The following is a 19,150-nucleotide window of genomic DNA, read 5'->3' on the forward strand; positions in this document are numbered from 1 at the left end:
CTGATCAAAGCATTTGGGCTGGCGGATTTCCAGTGCAGTGAATGTCACCATCTTAGACCTAATTTGGAAGCTCCAATCCCTATCGGATCCTGAACTTTTCACTGAGTAGGTAATCCATAAGGGTATAATTTTAATTATCATCTTAGTTTTTAGTGGAGGTTTTTCCATCCTTAAGTTTTTGCTCCCCTGGTTGCAAAAGGTGCCTTAGATGTATAGGCCGGCCCAGCTAGTGGGTTTTATCGGAGGACGCACATTTGTGTGGAGAGCTCTTGAGTTTACAAATAAAAGATCACGTGCTGGGAGCAACACGTACTTGTGTCTTGTGACGATGTGTTTATCGGGGGCCGGGATGAATGGGTCGATCTTCTTGTCGAAGCGAATTGGGGCTGTTCTCGAGGGCCTGGTTTTCCCCGTGTGCAGCTCCTGCTTGAGCCACGCTGATGCCGCCACATGAGGTAGATATTTTCGGAGTGCATGGGTCGGCGTGCGTGCACGAGACCATGGCAGCGTTCGCAGCACCCCCTCGGGCAAAAAAACTACGAGTATTACGGCCTGGTTTGGTCCCTGATTTATTTTTAGCACATTAGAAGTATTAAACGTAGACTATTTATAAAACTCATTACATAAGTGGAGGTTAAACGGATTTGTGTCCTATGGTTCGGGTCTTCATGCTACTCCAATGTGTTGCTACAGTAAACATTTGCTAATGATGGATTAATTAGGCTTAATAGATTCGTCTCGCCGTTTAACCTCCACTTATGTAATGAGTTTTGTAAATAGTCTACGTTTAATACTCCTGATTAGTATCTAAACATTCGATGTGGCACGTGCTAAAAAATAAGCAAAGGGAACCAAACATCCCTAGTAGCTCAAGGCCTCAAGCTATTAGACTAACTCAGAACATCATTTCCCTTTGTTTTAACTCGTCAACACTCTCACTCTTCCTGAGTTCCCATCTCATATCCTCCCTCTCTCTAGCTTCCAATAAAACAACCCTAACTTGGATCCTCTCAAGCAAGCATCACCAAAACTTAGCACCCCCTTTGTTCCATTCCTAGATCCGCCGCTGCCAAGAAGTGACAGAGCGGCATGCGAGGTGGGCAGGTCGAGTGCAAAGAGCAGTGGGCAGATGCTGTCCACGTGTTGGTACAGAAGTACAGGTCGAGTGCAAAGAGAAGTGATTTGTACAGGGTGGTCATGTCTAAGCAATACCTTTTGTTCTCCATCCCAGACATTGTTAGGCGAGGCGAGAACCAACCACATTGCCACTCCACCCTCTAATAATCTCCCTTGCTTAACCGGCCTAGAAACTCATGCCAGCCACTTTCCAAAATTTCGGCGACGACCATGCATGGAACTGCCCACAGCTTCACATTATCCACATGAATACTTATTCATTTTTCGCGAGCACACGTGCTGATGTGCACATAATTTTCTCATTTTCCACTAGTATTTTGCTCGAGCTGGTATAGGGTCAGTAGGAGTATGGAGCGTGATACCAATGATTGCCACGAACCCCACAGGGACCGGACACCGGAGGCCCGCCGGCCGGACCATCTGCAACGGCGAGCGGCGCACGATCCGCAGCACGGCCAAGACCACCGGGCCGGGCACGCCGTGGCCGAGCTGAGCGGTCGCCATCATCCGTCAAGCGACGGCGAGCGTGCTGCCCTGCGCCACGGCAGTACAGCGGTGTGGGTCGACGGATCATCGGTGCCGTCCCGTCGTCCTCCAGTCTCTCCGGACAGTGTGCACTTTGGTTGTGTCAGCGGTTGAGAGGCCACACGTACGATCCAAGCACAGCGGTCGCACGGTCAGATCAGGGGCATGATTGGTTGGTTCATGTCCACGACGTGCCGTGCCACCGGATTATAGATTCTTTTAGACGTAATGTTCAGTTTAGGTCCTAAAAAATACAGCACGCAAAAACTTAGGTCCGGTTTAGTGTTAGACTATTGTAATTATAGTATGTATAATTATAGTAGTCAGCACTTGATTTTAGGCATATACGCCTGTGCGGTTGGCTTAGAGCCACCCCGGCCTCCATATGTATATACGCACATTGCTATGGAATAGATTGATTTTATTCCCACAATTACTCTTTCATGGTATCAGACGCGGTTCGCTCCTGCGGCCGCGCTTCCGCAAACCCTCGCCGCCGCTGATTCGTCGCCGGCTATCGTAAATCCCAAGACCAACGCTGTCCTCCGGACGCCGGTCCTTCCTCACCGTCGCTGTCCAGCGGACGCCGGCTCTTCTTTTTTTTTTTCCTCCTGCCGCTGATCTCTCGCCAGGACTTCACGTTCTGACGTGACCCAATTTGCTTCCAATCCAGCGTGTGCTTCCGATTGCTGGCCTCATCGTGACTTCGTCCGCTAGTCTGGTCGCGACTCGCGAACGCCCAACCGTCGCGTCTCCCTCCCGATGGCTGACAACGACGACGCTGCAGCCGCCGCCAAGGCCGCGGAGGACCAGCGCCTCGCGGCTGAGGCCGAAGCCCGCCGTGCCGAGGAAGCCCGCCTCCGTGCTGCTGCTCTGGACGAGTATGAGCGCGCCCATGAGGCCCTCTGGGCGCAAGCCACTGCCGTCGTCAACGTGAAGGCGCTCATCCCTGTCATCCTCGATCAGGCGACGAACACCTACACCAAGTGGCGCGGCATGTTCCTCACCGTCCTCGGCAAATATGCCCTGACTCGTCACGTCATTGAGGATGAAGCTTTCCCGTCGCGCCCAGCATGGGTTCAAGTTGATTGCTGCGTCCTGACTTGGATCTACAACACCGTCTCCAGCGACCTGCAGCAATCTCTAATGATGCGGCCGGGCCCCGCTCGCGGGGTGTGGTGCTATCTCGAGGACGAGTTCCTCGGCCAAAAGGAGTCCCGGGCGCTTCTGCTCGAGACGAAATTCCGCAACTTCCGCCAAGAGTCCCTGAGCATCACCGACTACTGCCGCCAGCTCGAGTCGATGGCGGCTTCCCTTGCCGAGTTCGGCGATCCCATCGGCGATCGGCAGATGGTGCTCACGCTCCTTCGCGGCCTCGGTGGCAAGTTCCGCCACATGGTGTCCATCCTCAAGATGCACAGGCCGTTCCCCACGTTCGCGGAGGCACGAACGCACCTACTGTTGGAGGAGTTGGAAATCGACGCACGTCCTCCGTCCCCGCCATCCGCACTCGTCGCTGCAACGCCGCGGCCTGCAGCTCCCGGGGTTCCAGCACCTCCACGTTCGGGGGCGCCTCCTCCAGCACGTCCCCCGGCGCCAAACGGCCAACGCACCGGCCGTCGTCGCGGCCGCGGTGGACGCAACGGCCAGCAGCAAGGCCAATCGGCGCTCCCTGGTGGCGCCCCTCCAGCTGGACAGGGAGGTGCACCCCCCGGCATGCATCCGTCCTTCACGCACCCATGGGCTGGCACTGTACGGCTGTGGCCATATGACCAGTCCGGGCGCCCACCACTGCCGCCAGCGTTCAGCGCCGTTCCACAGTACAACGGTTTTGGCGCCAGCAGCTTTGGCGGCGCACCCAGCGCCTATGGCGGCTTCTACGGCACTCCATCCCCTCCGTACGGCACGTACTACGGGGGAGCTGCACCCCTAGGCTTCCAGGCGCCCGCACCGACGTACCAAGCGGCGCCCTGGAACCCCACTCACGGTGGTGCATGGCATCAGGACGCCCTTGCACACTCCTTCAACACCATGACGCTCAACCCGCCGAACGCTACTTCCGAGTGGTACGCCGACTCCGGTGCAGGTTCGCACATGACCTCGGACGCTGGTAAACTCTCCACCACTTCCTCGCCCACTTCATTCACTCCTTCATCTATCATTGTGGGAAACGGTGCCTTGCTCCCTGTCACAGCCACTGGATCACATACTTTTTCTTTACCGCATCGCAATTTAGTTCTCAATAATGTGCTGGTGTCTCCCAACATTATTAAGAATTTAATTTCTATTCGTCGCTTTACCACCGACAATAATTGCTCCATTGAGTTTGATCCCTTTGGCCTTTCTGTGAAGGATTTGCAAACCAGGAACGTGATCGCCAGGTGCAATAGCTCCGGTGACATCTACCCATTCTATGCACCCTCCACCACCACCTCTGCGTTCCTCGCTGCACCCACCTCCCTTTGGCATCGTCGTCTCGGTCATCTTGGGCGTGAAGCTTTGTCCAAACTTATTACCTCCAGTGTCATTTCCTGTAATAAAGATGATGTCAACCACATATGTCATGCGTGCCAACTTGGTCGTCATGCACGTTTGCCGTTCAGTTCATCTACCTCGCGAGCTTCTCATAATTTTGATTTAATACACTGTGATTTATGGACCTCCCCAATTGTTAGTGTGTCGGGCTATAAATATTATTTAGTAATTCTTGATGATTGCTCCCACTACATTTGGACGTTTCCCCTCCGCCTAAAATCCGAGACTTTTTCCACCCTTGCCAGTTTCTTCACTTTTATTCGCACACAATTTGGCACCACCATCAAGAGTGTCCAGTGCGATAACGGCCGTGAATTTGATAATTCTCAGGCACGCACGTTCTTTCTCTCCCACGGTGTTGCACTCCGCATGTCGTGTCCATATACTTCTCAACAAAATGGTAGAGCAGAACGTTCCCTTCGCACCATAAATAATATTTTACGTTCTCTCTTGTTCCAGGCGAGTCTCCCTCCGGTCTACTGGGTCGAAGCCCTTCACACTGCGACATACCTTGTGAACCGGCTCCCCACTAAAACCCTCGCCTTCTCGACACCATACACCTCCCTCTACTCTACCCAGCCCTCCTATGATCATCTTCGAGTTTTTGGGTGCGCTTGCTATCCCAATATGTCCTCCACAGCACCCCATAAACTCGCTCCCCGCTCATCCCTATGCGTCTTCCTCGGCTATTCCTCGGAACACAAAGGCTATCGGTGTCTCGAGCTCCAGTCAAAGCACATCATTATTTCTAGACATGTCATTTTTGATGAGTCCTCTTTCCCCTTCTCCGACATGTCTACCACACCAATGGCCCCTTCCACCTTGGATTTTTTAATTGATGAGCATGATCTTACCACTTCGGTTCCAGGAACCCGTTTCATTCATGCAGGTACTACTCCATCGGCTCCTCATGCTGTGCATGGTACTGTACCCATGCATGGCACTGTAGCAGCACCTGAGCTCTCCCAAGGGTCACCGGACCTTGGCGTTGCTGCACAGATTGCTCCTAGCAGCGCCTCCTCCACGCCCGTACATCCTGGTGCTGCTGCCCCTGTACACCGCGTGCAGGTTGTTGCCAGTAGCACCACTCCCATGGCGCCATCGAGTACAGCCGGTACCACTACGTCCGCCTCGTCGACCGCCCCAGCCGGTGCTGCTGCCCCCGTGTCTTCCGTGCGGGCAACTGCCAGCAACACCACGGCCACCAGTCGTACGGTGGCCACGAGGCCGGTCTCCATCACCCCCGTCGACAATGCGCATCCCATGCGCACGCGCGGCAAGGCCGGTATCGCACAGCCCGTGGATCGCCTCAACCTCCACGCTGTGCCCATGTCGCCACTGCCCAGCTCTGTCCGTGGTGCTCTGTCCGATCCAAATTGGCGCTCCGCTATGCAAGCTGAGTACGACGCCTTGATTGCCAATGACACCTGGAGTCTTGTGCCACGGCCTCCTGGTGTTAACATGGTCACCGGCAAGTGGGTTTTTCGTCACAAACTACTTGCAGATGGTTCTTTGGATCGCTACAAGGCCCGCTGGGTCCTCCGGGGTTTCACACAGCGGCCTGGTATTGATTATGATGAGACGTTCAGCCCGGTGGTCAAGCCCGCGACAGTCCGAGTGGTTCTTTCTCTGGCTCTCTCTCAGGACTGGCCCATTCACCAGTTGGATGTAAAAAATGCGTTCCTGCATGGTACTCTCACAGAGACGGTGTACTGCATTCAGCCCACAGGTTTTGTGGATTCTTCTCGTCCTGATTTCGTTTGTCGGCTCAACAAGTCTCTATATGGTCTGAAGCAAGCTCCGCGTGCTTGGCATCATCGGTTTGCCTCTCATCTTCTTTCACTTGGATTTGTTGAAGCAAAGTCAGACACTTCACTCTTTATATATCGACGAGGGATAGACACAGCTTTGTTGTTGCTTTATGTGGATGACATTGTTCTCACTGCTTCCTCTACCAGTCTTCTGAAGCAGATTATTGGGGCTCTCCAGTGTGAGTTTGCTATGACTGATATGGGTCCGCTTCACCATTTTCTGGGCATTTCAGTGACACGCTCTGCCAGTGGTTTATTTCTTTCTCAGCGACAATACTCTCAGGACATTTTGGAGCGAGCCGGGATGAGTGAGTGCAAGCCTTGCAGCACCCCTGTCGATGTACACTCCAAATTATCCGCAGATGGACCTCCTGTCGCTGACTCCACACAGTACCGTAGTCTCGCTGGTGCCCTGCAGTATCTGACATTTACCCGTCCGGATATTGCTTTTGCTGTTCAGCAAGTGTGCCTCTACATGCATGACCCCAGGGAGCCCCACCTCGCGGCTCTCAAACGGATTCTACGGTACCTACGAGGTACTCTTTCACTTGGTTTGACTATGCGCCGCTCGTCACCTACAGAGCTCATCGTGTACACGGATGCAGACTGGGCTGGATGTCCGGATACCCGTCGCTCCACCTCTGGCTACGCAGTGTTCCTAGGTGACAATCTGGTGTCCTGGTCCTCCAAGCGTCAGCACACGGTCTCACGATCCAGCGCTGAGGCCGAGTACCGTGCTGTGGCGAATGGCGTAGCTGAAGCCACCTGGCTGCGACAGCTACTGTTCGAGCTTCACCGCCCTCCTCGCCGAGCCACTTTGATCTACTGTGATAACGTCAGTGCAGTATATCTCTCCAGCAATCCAGTGCAGCATCAACGAACAAAACATGTAGAGATTGATCTCCATTTTGTTCGAGAGAAGGTCGCCCTCGGTCACGTTCGGGTTCTTCATGTTCCTACGACATCACAGTACGCCGACGTCTTCACCAAGGGCCTACCCACCTCGTTGTTCCAGGAGTTTCGATCCAGCCTGACCGTTAGCGATGCTCCCGATTAGACTGCGGGGGAGTGTTAGACTATTGTAATTATAGTATGTATAATTATAGTAGTCAGCCCTTGATTTTAGGCATATACGCCTGTGCGGTTGGCTTAGAGCCACCCCGGCCTCCATATGTATACACGCACATTGCTATGGAATAGATTGATTTTATTCCCACAATTACTCTTTCATTTAGGATAACTTTTATCGGCTCCGGATTCAGTAGCCTAAGGTCATTTTGCAAATCGAGATAAAAAATTATTTAGAAGTTGGGTGACATCAATATTTTTCCTTCTTGGTTTCCACTTCATGGGCGAAGCGTTCATGACAAGTCCTCCCTAATAGCCCCTTACTACTACTATACTCTTAGCCAACTTAGAAAAAAAGTGTGGTGCGCAATTTACCTGCACAAAACTTTATCTACCATTAATCATGTTAAAGTCAGGTGTTAACCAAACTGATCCCAGCATAGACGAAGCGCATCTCCGGAGATATCGCCTCCATGTATCGTCGTGTCATGTAATCGACACCCGTGTAAACAGTCACTCTATCACCTTCACCAGTTAGCCGGTATACGTGGTTAGTCAAATTCAACAAAGCTTCAAGCTAAGGTCCTTGTTGGACTCAGGGTTAAACTTTAGCCCCCGTCACGTCGGATATTTGATACTAATTAAGAGTATTAAATATAAGCTAATTGTAAAACTAATTGCACAGATGGAGGTTAATTCGCGAGATGAATGTATTAAGTCTAATTAGCTCATGATTTGACAATGTGGTGCTACAGTAATCATTTGCTAATGGTGGATTAATTAGGCTTAATAGATTCATCTCGCAAATTAACCCAGAGCTTGTGCAATTAGTTTTATAATTAGCTCATGTTTAGTCTTTCTAATTAGCATCCGAACATTCAATGTGACAGGGCTAAACTTTAGTCCGAGGATCCAAACACGCCCTAAATGCTTTGATTGTAAGGCTGGTTAGGGCTTATTTGGCGCAAAAGCGAGTTTTTATAATAATCCTATAAGTTCGACCCAAAATTATTAAACCAGATGCTTTCAGTTTGGCCAAAAACTCTACCTCTCAAAGAAGAAAAAAAAACTTTAGTTTGGCGAATTTCATTTTGCTTGCTGAGTAAAGCCATCGGCGACCTTCCCCGTGTGGCTAGGAAGAAATATGATTTTGCAGTTGGGGAGCATGGGTATGGGCCGGTCCGACTCCGACCAAACCAGCATGGAAGGTCGGGTTCCACGGATTAAAGTTTCACTTCTGTCACATCGAATATTTAGATACTAATTAGAAGTATTAAATATAGACTAATTACAAAACTAATTGTACAGATGGAGGCTAATTTACGAGACAAATCTATTAAGCCTAATTAGTCCATGATTTGACAATGTGATGCTACAGTAAATATTTACTATAGCATATTTAACTGCTTGTTGATCCTGTGGAGATCGAGAAACTAGAGAGGGCATCGAGGCCTTCAAGTGCCCCACATGAGTGTATGGACACACCTAATGCAGACTAAAAAATGGTTGTTTCAGAAACGGTTCACAGAGATATCGTCCCTGATGATGGTTTCTCTCACAAGTATCCTGTGGGTTGATTCAGGATGTTTTGAAGGTGATCATACATAAGCATCAAGTTAGTAAGATTAGTGTTGCTAGCATTATATTTACTGTAGCATCACATTATCAAATTACGAGCTAATTAGATTTAATAGATTCTCGCAAATAAGCATCCATACGTGCAATTAATTTTATAATTAATTCATATTTAATTCTTCTAATGAGTATCTAAATATTAAATGCTACGCGGAGAACTTTAGCCCCCGTCCTTCGCTGCCCGCCGATGGAGAGAGTTATGGGGCAGTCGTACAGGAAGAGTACTCCGAATCGTGCGTGGGTCGACGTGACGTCGCTCATCACATCGACCGGGACCATCCATCCGTCCGTCCATACGCTGACCCCGACGCCTCCCATCAAAATCGAATCGTCCGTCGATGCTGCCCGCCCCCAAAGTCACTTCCGCCGGGCATGGCGGACACATGGCCGCACGTGACGCTCCAGTGACCGTGCAGGCGCCGGCCACCTGCGCGCAACAGCGGGGGCTGGCTGATGCCCGCGTGCGGCGTGGCTGACAGCGCCAGGCGAGGGCAGCGATGGATAGATAGGGACCGTCCCCTGCGGCCGCTGGTGGCCTCGTGCCGTGTCCGCGCACCGCACGCCCGCCCGCCCACTCGCCGGCTGGCCGGCCAGTCGGAGTCGGCGGAGTCAGCGGTGCTGAGAGCGAGCGAGAGCTGCCCCGGAGTAATCGCGCCTGCGACCGACAGCACAGGGGGGCGCAAAGCGCAACCGGGCGCTGTCGACTGTACAAATTTTTCGTACAGGCGTGATGCGTCAGGGGATAGTAAAACAGATGGATGGATATTAAGTTATTAGCAGAGCTTGAGAACGCAGTAAAAAACTGTTTATTAACAGGTCACAAGAAACCACGGTATATGTTCTTAAAATATCACCACCACATATACGGAAAATGAGCACCGTATTCAGATTGTGATACTATCCTTCACTGCCTGGTAGATAGGCTCACACCTGACACCTGTAGCTGTTTCCATTTCAGATAGAGCAACCGAGGGCTGAGGCGAGGACGCAAACTCCAGCAGCAACCACGACGATCAGCAATCAGAATTACAGGGCCGCTGACAGGAAAAGAAACGGTTCAGATGACACTTTCGGTACTATACACATACTGCAGGGAGTGAGAATATCGCCCAGACGCTGAGACGCACATCTCCACTTATCGCCCGTTCATCAGCTTGTCAAGCACCACGTTCAGGTCCACATTCTGCCCATTCTCGGTCAGCCTCCGCACAGTCGCCCTCACCTGCTCCCTTGAGAATCCCATTGTCGCGACCTTCTCCACTACGTCGTCGAGCGGTACCCTGTTGCCTGAAGAGCCGCTGTTACTGGAGGAGCTGATCGGCGCTGCCTGCGGCAGTATCTGAGCCGTGGGGAGCCTACCGCTGCCATAGCTGCCACTTCCCCCCGAGGATGGAGCAAAAGGTGAGGACGGCTTCATTCCAGCGTTGCCGTGGTGGGAAGGAGACCCAGTGTAGCCGTACGATTCAGAGAAACCGCTTCCACCCTGTTGCCCGTACACACCAGAACCATAGGATGATGGCGGACCAGAGTTAGGCCGGCCTGCAGGAGGTTCATACATGCTAGGGCTTTGTTGTCCATAGTAAGGAGGAGCAGGTCCGCTAGGCGGTTGCATGTAAGGTGAAGGGGGGCGTGCATTTGGTGGGTAGTTCTGAGGTGGTGCGTAGGGCATGGTTTCCTCTGGTTGCTGGGGTGCAGGGGGTGCAAGGGGAGTTGAAGGGTTAACATTTGAAACCTGAGGTGGCTGTGAATACTGAGGAAATTGGGACGGGGATTGGTACTGCTGGGGTGGCGCTGGGGGTGCCTGTGGCTGAGGAACTGGCAGTACTTGATACTGTTGATGCATGGTTTCAGTCGGCTGAGAAGATGGTGCGTAGTAAGCATCCCTTGGTAAAGCTGGGACTGAGGGAACCGGTGCAACAGAAGGGACTGATGGTACCTGTGAATGCTGTAAGTGGCTCGGAAACTGTGATGGAGCTTGGCTCTGAAGAGTTGGAGGTGGAGGTGGTGCATTTGGAGCAGGAAGGGTGGGAAGTGCTGGTGGTTGTGAAGGGGTCGGGACTTGATGCTGTGGCTGAATAGATACTTGCGGGGGAGCCACCAGCTGCTGCTGTGAGGCAGCCTGTCCAGACCCGCTATTTTCTGATGACTGGGTATCAGTTTTGGGTGTCTGGAGCTTTGCAAGGTGGAGTTGTGTCTCCACAATATCCTGCTTGTCTCGCAAAATCTGCACACCTGCTTGGACCTGCACATTATTAAGTGCTTAAGCTACTGTCTTCATTCATGATATAATCATATAATTATAGGACTAACAACACAATGAAAATATAGCATGAGTGGTTACTACTTAAAAAGTTAATATGATTGTCATCCCTTTTATAATAAAAACTAACCAAGCAGAACAAATGATTAGATTCAGACTATTAGAAGATTCGTACTTGATGGCCATCAAACAAGAGGAAGCAACTTAAAATCTTACTTATATGATGTTGGATGGGCCCGCCCCCTAAAGCCCCTAATGGTCCAAACCAGTAAAGATGCAGTTAAGTGTGGGGCTGAGAGAGTGAGCCAGTAAATATGAAGTTAATGTGCATCTAACATGTATAGCATGAACAGTATGTAGCACAACAATGACCAACACTGAGCAAGCAGCACCAAAGCCCATGCTGCCAGCAATTACACAGTTTAACAGAACAAATCACATGGAAATAATGAATAAGGGCAAGGATTAGTAGCATGTAAGAACAGGTCAAGGTAGCAAAAAAAAAACATATGTAGACCGCAGTGCTTAATCCTATGAGTGTGGGGCTGAGAGAGTGAGCCAGTAAATATGAAGTTAATGTGCATCTAACAAGTTGGGTTAAGAAAAATTCAGCAAAGTATAGCATGAACAATATGTAGCACAACAATGACCAACACTGAACGAGCAGCACCAAAGCCCATACTGCCAGCAATTACACAGTTTAACAGAACAAATCACATGTAAATAATGAATAAGGGCAAGGATTAGTGGCATGTAAGAACAGGTCAAGGTACCCAAAAAAATGCAGACAGCAGTGCTTAATCCTATGTGCCCCCACAGTATATGACTTTGTTGTACAGCAAAAGACATTGGAGAAGCATATCGAATTGTGATGAAAAAGGGTCTTCTATTCAATATGGTACGGTACGAATAAAAGCAGCAGTATGCAACGGGTTCATGAAAGGCAAAACACATCCAAAGAAACTTAAAGTATGCATTCTTCCATTACCGAATCTTTTTTTTCCAATGTGACATTTGCACACGGTTAACAGGCATTATATAAGAGAAAAAGGAAGAGAGAGAGTCCAAAGAAACTTACCTCCCTGAGCATGTTCTCAAGATGCCTGAGTTTTCCGTCAGTGCCGCCATTATAGTTACCAATTGTTAACTTCAACTCATCAACAGAGTTTTCAAGTTGGTGTGTTCTGCTTTCCATCTGCGAAAGTCTTGAGCTTACGCCTTCCAGTGCATGCAAAATATTATCAGAATACTTCTTCATGGTTCGATCAATATCTGCCATTGTAACTGCAGTAAAGTTACTCCTGTCCTCCTCATGACTAACTTTCTTCAGCACATGAGGCTCCAATATACCAGCAGTCTAGCCACCATAAGAGAAAATGTGAGCTGGTTACTTGTATGAGAAAGGAGAGAATGCAGATGCCATCAATCAAAACCACAAACCACGAACAGTTTACTTGGGGAGAATCCTCCCAAAAATTGGTGCAATTGCTTCAATTAAATAAATTCAATGGAGCTGTACTTTACAAGTACACATGCCTTTGAAAGGAAATGTCTCTAAGTACATCAACAGATAGCTGATACCCACTAAAGTGAAATCACACTAACAGATTACACAGAGTCAATTTGTTAGATCGAAGAAACAGGGACCATATATAACTCACTTGTTCTTAATTCAAAGCGGGCACGGATGGAGTAACTATCCAACCAATCCTGTACAAAAATTCATGCGTACCCTTTGGACAAAATATGCTCTCAAGTTCACAAAACGCCGATGTCATAGCAACTACTAGCAGTGTATGAAAAAGAACATTAAAATTCCAATGAGTAGAGCAACACAAACCCTTTTCTCTAACAAAATAGCATAGACACAACGTGTATTAGAAGCTCAGCAAACTACGTTTCACAATAGCACTTACACCTAGGTAAGGGGTCCATTCAATTACCCTGACCAGTTTGCTATGCTTGATCAATGAAATAGACCACACACAAAATGGTCTGCCTTCTCAGCCCGTCCATCCCATTTCTAGTAGGTAAGCATCAACTTATGGCGTGCACAACCAGTAATTGTAAATCTCGACAGTGATCACCTACTCGCCTGATTAAGTGATCACCTACAAAGCTACAAAGTTTGGGACCCGTGCTGGATTCGCAAAATTAAGGGCATGGAGTACTGCGAGATCGGGAGATCTAGCGGGGGTTTCACCACCGACCAAAACAAGCGGCCTACCTTGAGGTTGTACGAAGCGGAGGCGGAGGCGGAGGCGGAGGGTGCCTTGGAGTCGAGCGAGCCCCACGAGGCGTGTGGCGCGGGGGCGGCGGCGGCGGCAGTTGTGCGGATGGGCTGAAAGTCGTAGCTGGGCAGCACGTCGTCGGCGATCCCGTTGGCGCTGCTGCTGCTACGCCGGCGGCGGAGGCGGTCCTCACCGTCCTCCTGTGGGATCGGGATCATCAGATCGCTGAGATCCACACCCCCACCGCCGCCCCCGCCGCCGGAGGGGGAGGCGGAGGCGGCGAGGCCGAGGATCTGCTTGTCCATGAACTGCGACGTGTTCATCGCCCCGCCGCGTCGGCTGGTGGAGAGCTGGGTGGGGAGGGAGCTGGAGATGGTGGGGAGGTGAGGTGAGGTGGGAGGGGAAGGGGAAGGAGGAATCCGGATGGGACAGGGAGGCGAGACGAGACGAGACGGGACGGCGAGTCGGTCGGCTTGCTCCAGCTCCGGATGCTCCTTAGGTGGGCCTTAATCGGACCTTCTGGGCTTTAAATGGGCTCAAAATTCTGTTTGGTCCACAACGGAGCGTATAGTACTAATGGGCTTGTTTTAGCTGGGATCATTGGGCTGGGCTTTGTTCCCCTCCTCCCTATATCTTTCCCCTTTTCCCCCCTTTTCTTTGGGATGTGAAGATGGCGTATTTCATCTGCAAGAGAAAGAATTGTTTTTCATTTTTCATCAATCTTCTAGGATGAACACAGACTGTTCTCAGGTGGCAAACATGCGCCAACGTCATTCAGTTCGGCACAGCCAAGGCTTCGGCACTGGCAACCCTTAAAACTGTAATGACAACTGGGGAGACATTCTGCATTGCTTGAGGTGAAGAATGGCTCAGAATTCAGATGACACGATCAGGGATTGTTTTTAAGCTTTTAGTTCCCTCCAATTTGCAGAACTTATAGCTCAACATATGGAGCTTCACTTGCACCCCCACGGATCCTAGTCGAATTTGGAGCAGAAAGAACAATCCTTTTGAGCAAAACAGAATTGCAGAACGAATCAGAGATTTCAGAAGAAAGCACTCCATTAATTCACACGTTATAGGATTCTTATACAAAAGGAAACTCGAACAAAAAAATGAAACCGTTAAGAGCTCTAAAACTTTGCCCTTCAGTCCCTTCACACTTGATTATTACAGCCTGATGATAGGCAAATGTGCCGGGGCAGAGTCGTTTCGCCCCGGCTCAGTAGACATACTCGACGCGACAGAGCTTGGACGAGGACCCCGACCACGGCACGTCGACGGTGACCATGCCGTCCTTGTACGCGAACTCGGCCTCCTCGCCGTTCACCCTGCAGAGCCTGGGCCTCGCCGACGAGTACGACACCATCTCCCCGGCGCCCTTGACGGCCACCTCGGCGATCACGCCGTTCGCGTCTTTCTTGGTCTCGAAGGCCTGTACGGCGCCGGCGGTGTTGAGCATGTTGGCGAGCCCGATGGGCGCGAACTTGACGGCGCGCTCCGGCGAGATGACGCGCACGGGGGCGACGACGAGGAGCTCGTAGGTGAATGGCGCGAGGGTGAGGTCGACGCCCTCGTCGGGGCGCAGGAGCTCCAGCCTCCTGGCCTCGACCAAGTACACGGCGAACTGCGAGACGCCCTTGACGCTGACGCCGGGACCCTTGCCGCTCCTCCACTCGACGTCGGCCGGCGAGGCGCGCGTCGCGAGGGGCACAGAGCACTCCGAGAAGCACTTGTTCCGGCGCGCCTCGGGGCTCCACCCGCCGCCCTGGCAGTTGAATGCGCCGACGACGCCGGCGAAGCGGTTCACGTTCCAGATCTTGAGCACGGTGCGGCCGTCGTGGAGCGGGTCGGCGAAGAGGCAGTCGCGGGACGGGAGCGCGTAGCCCTCGCACCGGAGGATGGTGCCGTCGGGGAGCGCGAGGCGGCGGAGCAGCGCGAAGTCGTGCTGGCCCACCGAGTCGCTGACGTAGATGGGCCCGCCGGAGACGGCGCGGGAGGCGGCGTGGAAGGCGGCGCAGGGGTGGGTGGACTGGAACATGTCCCAGTCCGGGTGGATGAAGTTGCCCATCCACAGCGAGTTGTAGGCGCAGTGCACCATGTGGCAGCCCTGCAGCCAGAAGGTGCCGTTGGGGTCGCCGGAGGGGTCCGTGCACCAGAAGTCGTCGCCGACGCGGCCCAGCGCCACCGCCTCCGTGCCCAGCAGCATGAAGTCGTTGCAGTGCTCCATGCTCGCGATCACGCCGTTGCCGCCGAAGTGGCGCCGCACCGACGCCGTCAGCCCGGAGAAGTAGGCCTTGGCAAGCTCCACGCGCCCGCCGTACTCCTCGCACAGCATCTCAAGCAGCTGCAGGAAGCAATCGCATCACAAGACCCGTTAGTCAAGTCAATTCTTGTTACTTCAGATCAAAACTGTCAAAAAATCATGTTTTTTACTGCCCGTTACAACAAACTGGCATGTCAAATGTCGAAATCTACACCCTACAGCTCAGGACACTGGCTTCCCTGGTGAAAAGGATTACTGCTTAATTGCCTCCGAAATTGTCTACCGTCAATTGGATTAGCAAGCATGAGGATTTCGGGTACAATTTCATTTTCTTGTAGTAATAATAAAAAAGACAGCATGAAAAGGATATATAAGTATCTCTCTGTCAAACACGTCCCCTTCATGTATATTTTTGCTAAGCAATGCCCCCTTCAAAAATTAAAGACCACTAGCTTTAGCATAAAACAGAGATTTTTGGAATATTTAGCGGTCGAGAAGCATCTAACTGTCAGAAGGAAAAGGTTCGCCGAACCTAGTAGTGGCTTGTGTTGAGGTAATTTATGCAACAAATTAAATAGGACTCCAATTCATCACCATAGATATATTTTAACACCAGTTTTGCTGATATACGTATTCTAGGACACATAAAAAAACCATATTGTTCTGTCGCATGTGGGGCACTTAATTAAAACTCACTATGCACCGGGCCTACAGGCTTCGGTCCTAGAATTATCCCAAAAAGTTTTTTAAAAAAATTGGAGTTCTGTCCCGCTCCTTGGCCCTGGCTTCCCGGGCGCATCCGGAATGCTCCGGAACGCACTAACCCCATCACGTGCACCGACTCGATTCAACTACGGAGATTAAGTAGAATAATCTAGTTTTAGCAAACTAACCACTAACCTAAATTATCACGATAATAGTAACACGCAATCAGAGTTAATGAAAGATAAAAAGACGTTCATCATCGCAAAAAGGAAGTTGCAAAAGAAAAAAAAAACAGTGGCCACGACTTACGTGAATGACGTCGACCTTGACGCCGTCGATGCCGGAGGCCTCGAGGTGCGAGTGCAAACCCTCGTAGAGCTCGTGCGCGCGGTCGGGGTCCACGAGCCCGACGCCGTTGTTGACGATCTTGTCGACGGCGAGGTCCTCCATGGTGCGCTGCAGCCCCGGGGAGAGCCTGGGCGGCACCACCTTCGCCGGCGGCAGGCCGGAGGTCCCGGGGCGAAGGCCGCCCCAGTACCCGCAGAGCGCGTGCCACACGTACACCTGCTCCACGGTCGGGAACGCCGCCTTCATCTCCCGCACGAACGCGCCCATCCCGCCTTGCTTGTACTCTCTGAACTTGTGGTTCTCCTGGAACTTGATGAGCCGGCACGGCATCTGCTCGCCGGCGGAGGTGCGGTTCATGCCCTCGGCGCCCGACGCCGGGTCGTCGTCGTCGTGGCAGATGGACTGCCAGCCGTCGTCGATGAGCACCATCCCCGGCGGGCACCCGCCGTCGGCGAGCCGGCGGACGCCCTCCCACACGCCCTCCGGGTGCACCTTGAGGTAGAAGGCGTCCCACGTGCACCACCCGAACTTATCCACGATCGGCGGCGGGGACTTCTCGTCCATGGTCCGGAACGTGCCCAGGTGGGCGCGGACCACGCGCACGGCCTCACGAACGAGCTCGAACGGGTCGTCGCCGGCGTGCAGGTACAGGGAGCTCCGGAACGCGGCGGCGCGCACCGCCGAGGACCCGCTCTCCACCACCATGTCCACGTAGTCGTCCGCCTTGCCGGACTCGAGGCAGGCGCGGAAGGGGCCCTCAACGATGGGGAGCAGCAGCACGTACGGCCGGCCGCCGGCTGAGCGGTCGAGCAGCATCATCTGCGTCTCGTTCTCCACGTCGCGGCCGCTGTCGCCGACCCAGTGGGTGGTCCACCACACCTTGAAGCGGAAGATGCTCATGAACCGGGTGCCGCGGAGCCTGCCGACGGGCACCACGTGCCGGCTCTCGGCCGCAGGTGCGTCGAAGCCGAGGAAGCTGCCGCCGACGGCGGATGCGGCCGCGGGGACCATCGTCGACGCCGGGGTGAGGCGGATGTTGGCCGGCAGGTCGAGCAGGAACGGGTGGCCGTCGACGGCGAGGTCCTTGCCCCTGAGCGTGAAGCGCGACGGCGCCTTGAGGCCGTCGACGGGGGCGGCCGCGTCGCTGAGGAGGTCCGGCGTGGCCTTGCTGAGGTTGGGAGCCATGGCTGGCTAGGTGGCGACGAGGCTGGCTGGCTGGCTTGGCGCCCCGGCTGGGGATGCTGGAGTCTTCGAGAGGTGTGTTGAGGATTGTTTAGGCTCTGGTTTGCCTGGAGGTGCTAAAGCTTGGTGCTTTGTGGAAGCATGGCGGCCAATTGGCACTGGATTTATAGAGGCATCGTGGGGGTCCCACAACGAGGGCCCGTGCCCTCGACCAGGAGGATGGGATTTCTTTTACATGGAAACGGTAACTTTCACCGACCTAAAACCTGCGTGTGGCGAAGCTTCGCGCGCTAGTTAATCTGGGGCCTTGTTTAGTTAGGGAATTTGGGAGGTGCCAAATTACTGTTACAGCACTGTAGCACACTGTAGCGTTTCGTTTGTATTTGTGAATTATTGTCCAAATATTGACTAATTAGGCTCAAAAGATTCGTCTCGCAAAGTACAACAAAACTGTGCAATTAGTTTTTAATTTCATCTACATTTAGTACTCCATGCATGTACCGCAAGTTTGATGTGATGGGGAATCTTCTTTTTGCATAGTGTCAAAGTTGGGAGTTGGGAGTAACTAAACATGGCCTGGGGTTATTTTCTGGCGAGCCGATCGCGCTGTTGATTTTTGTAACTTGGAAATAGCTCTCTGCACCGTGTGCCCGCCTTATCCTTTCTGAGATCTCGTGCAATCAAGAGCCGATAGCGTTGCCCGGTGAAGTTGTGACGGCCGAGATTTCTGCATGTCGGTGATGTTGTTTCCACATGGGGGCATGACAATATCACACTAGTATCTGTCACGGATAAATTATTTCAAAAAAAAATATCTGTCACGGATAACGGTACTTATCCGCCTAAGATTAGGTTGTGCGGATGCGGTAAAATTGACAGGATCCCGTAAGTTTTGGCTAATAATGAATGATAGTGCAATGAACATCTCCATACTTGGTTTTGTACCTATATCGATTCAATACTAATTTTTGTATCATCGGACAAGGAAAAGTTTTGTACGTTTCTGTTGCCGTGCGTCTTGTGCAGGGGGTAACACAGGACGTTTTTTTGCGGGTACCAGTACCACGGGACGTTGACGTCCCATGAGCATGGATCTCTAATCACGTACTTTGAGGATATTTTCTTTATTTTATTTATCCAGGATCTTGGTGATACTGGACCCTAGCCGCCCGTAGCACTGGGTCAAGCAACGGACAACCCTCCGGACTCGGCCGGCCCTCGGGCGACGTGTAGTCTCGCAGGCCACGTGTCGTGTTCTTAGTGCTAATAACGTCGACGTGGCAAGTGACTTCCCCCTGGTCGCGGTAACCGGTGCGCTTATTACGTTTCGGCCCTTTGGGCTCACTTGACTTTTTGTCCAAGCCCCTGGACCGCGGACCACCAGAATCCAGGCCGCCTCCAGGCCTTTCGAGAATGGCCTCCCCTCGACCCCTCCTGCCCGGCTGCA

The 19,150-nt window shown here is 52.2% G+C and overlaps 3 protein-coding genes across 3 annotated transcripts; 1 reads left to right on the forward strand and 2 right to left on the reverse strand.

Moving 5' to 3' along the window:
* Positions 1-2,424: 2,424 nt before the first annotated feature.
* On the forward strand, positions 2,425-5,156 carry LOC111257317. The gene is made up of 2 exons (XM_022826633.1): positions 2,425-4,805; positions 5,087-5,156. Exons 1-2 carry the CDS (start codon positions 2,425-2,427, stop codon positions 5,154-5,156), a joined length of 2,451 nt encoding a protein of 816 aa, XP_022682368.1.
* Positions 5,157-9,476: 4,320 nt separating this feature from the next.
* LOC101762588 (class E vacuolar protein-sorting machinery protein HSE1) lies at positions 9,477-13,525 on the reverse strand. Its single transcript, XM_004968281.3, has 3 exons — positions 13,199-13,525; positions 12,050-12,328; positions 9,477-10,953 (listed from the first exon to the last, which is right to left on the reverse strand). Exons 1-3 carry the CDS (start codon positions 13,523-13,525, stop codon positions 9,847-9,849), a joined length of 1,713 nt encoding a protein of 570 aa, XP_004968338.1. The 3' UTR covers positions 9,477-9,846.
* Positions 13,526-14,246: 721 nt separating this feature from the next.
* LOC101762997 (galactinol--sucrose galactosyltransferase) lies at positions 14,247-17,825 on the reverse strand. The gene is made up of 2 exons (XM_004968282.2): positions 16,483-17,825; positions 14,247-15,549 (listed from the first exon to the last, which is right to left on the reverse strand). The coding sequence occupies exons 1-2, from the start codon at positions 17,704-17,706 to the stop codon at positions 14,425-14,427; spliced, it is 2,349 nt and encodes a 782-aa protein (XP_004968339.1). The 5' UTR covers positions 17,707-17,825; the 3' UTR covers positions 14,247-14,424.
* Between the last annotated feature and the right edge of the window lie 1,325 nt (positions 17,826-19,150).

Source organism: Setaria italica, chromosome V (assembly GCF_000263155.2).
Source record: "Setaria italica strain Yugu1 chromosome V, Setaria_italica_v2.0, whole genome shotgun sequence".
Lineage (NCBI taxonomy): Eukaryota > Viridiplantae > Streptophyta > Magnoliopsida > Poales > Poaceae > Setaria > Setaria italica.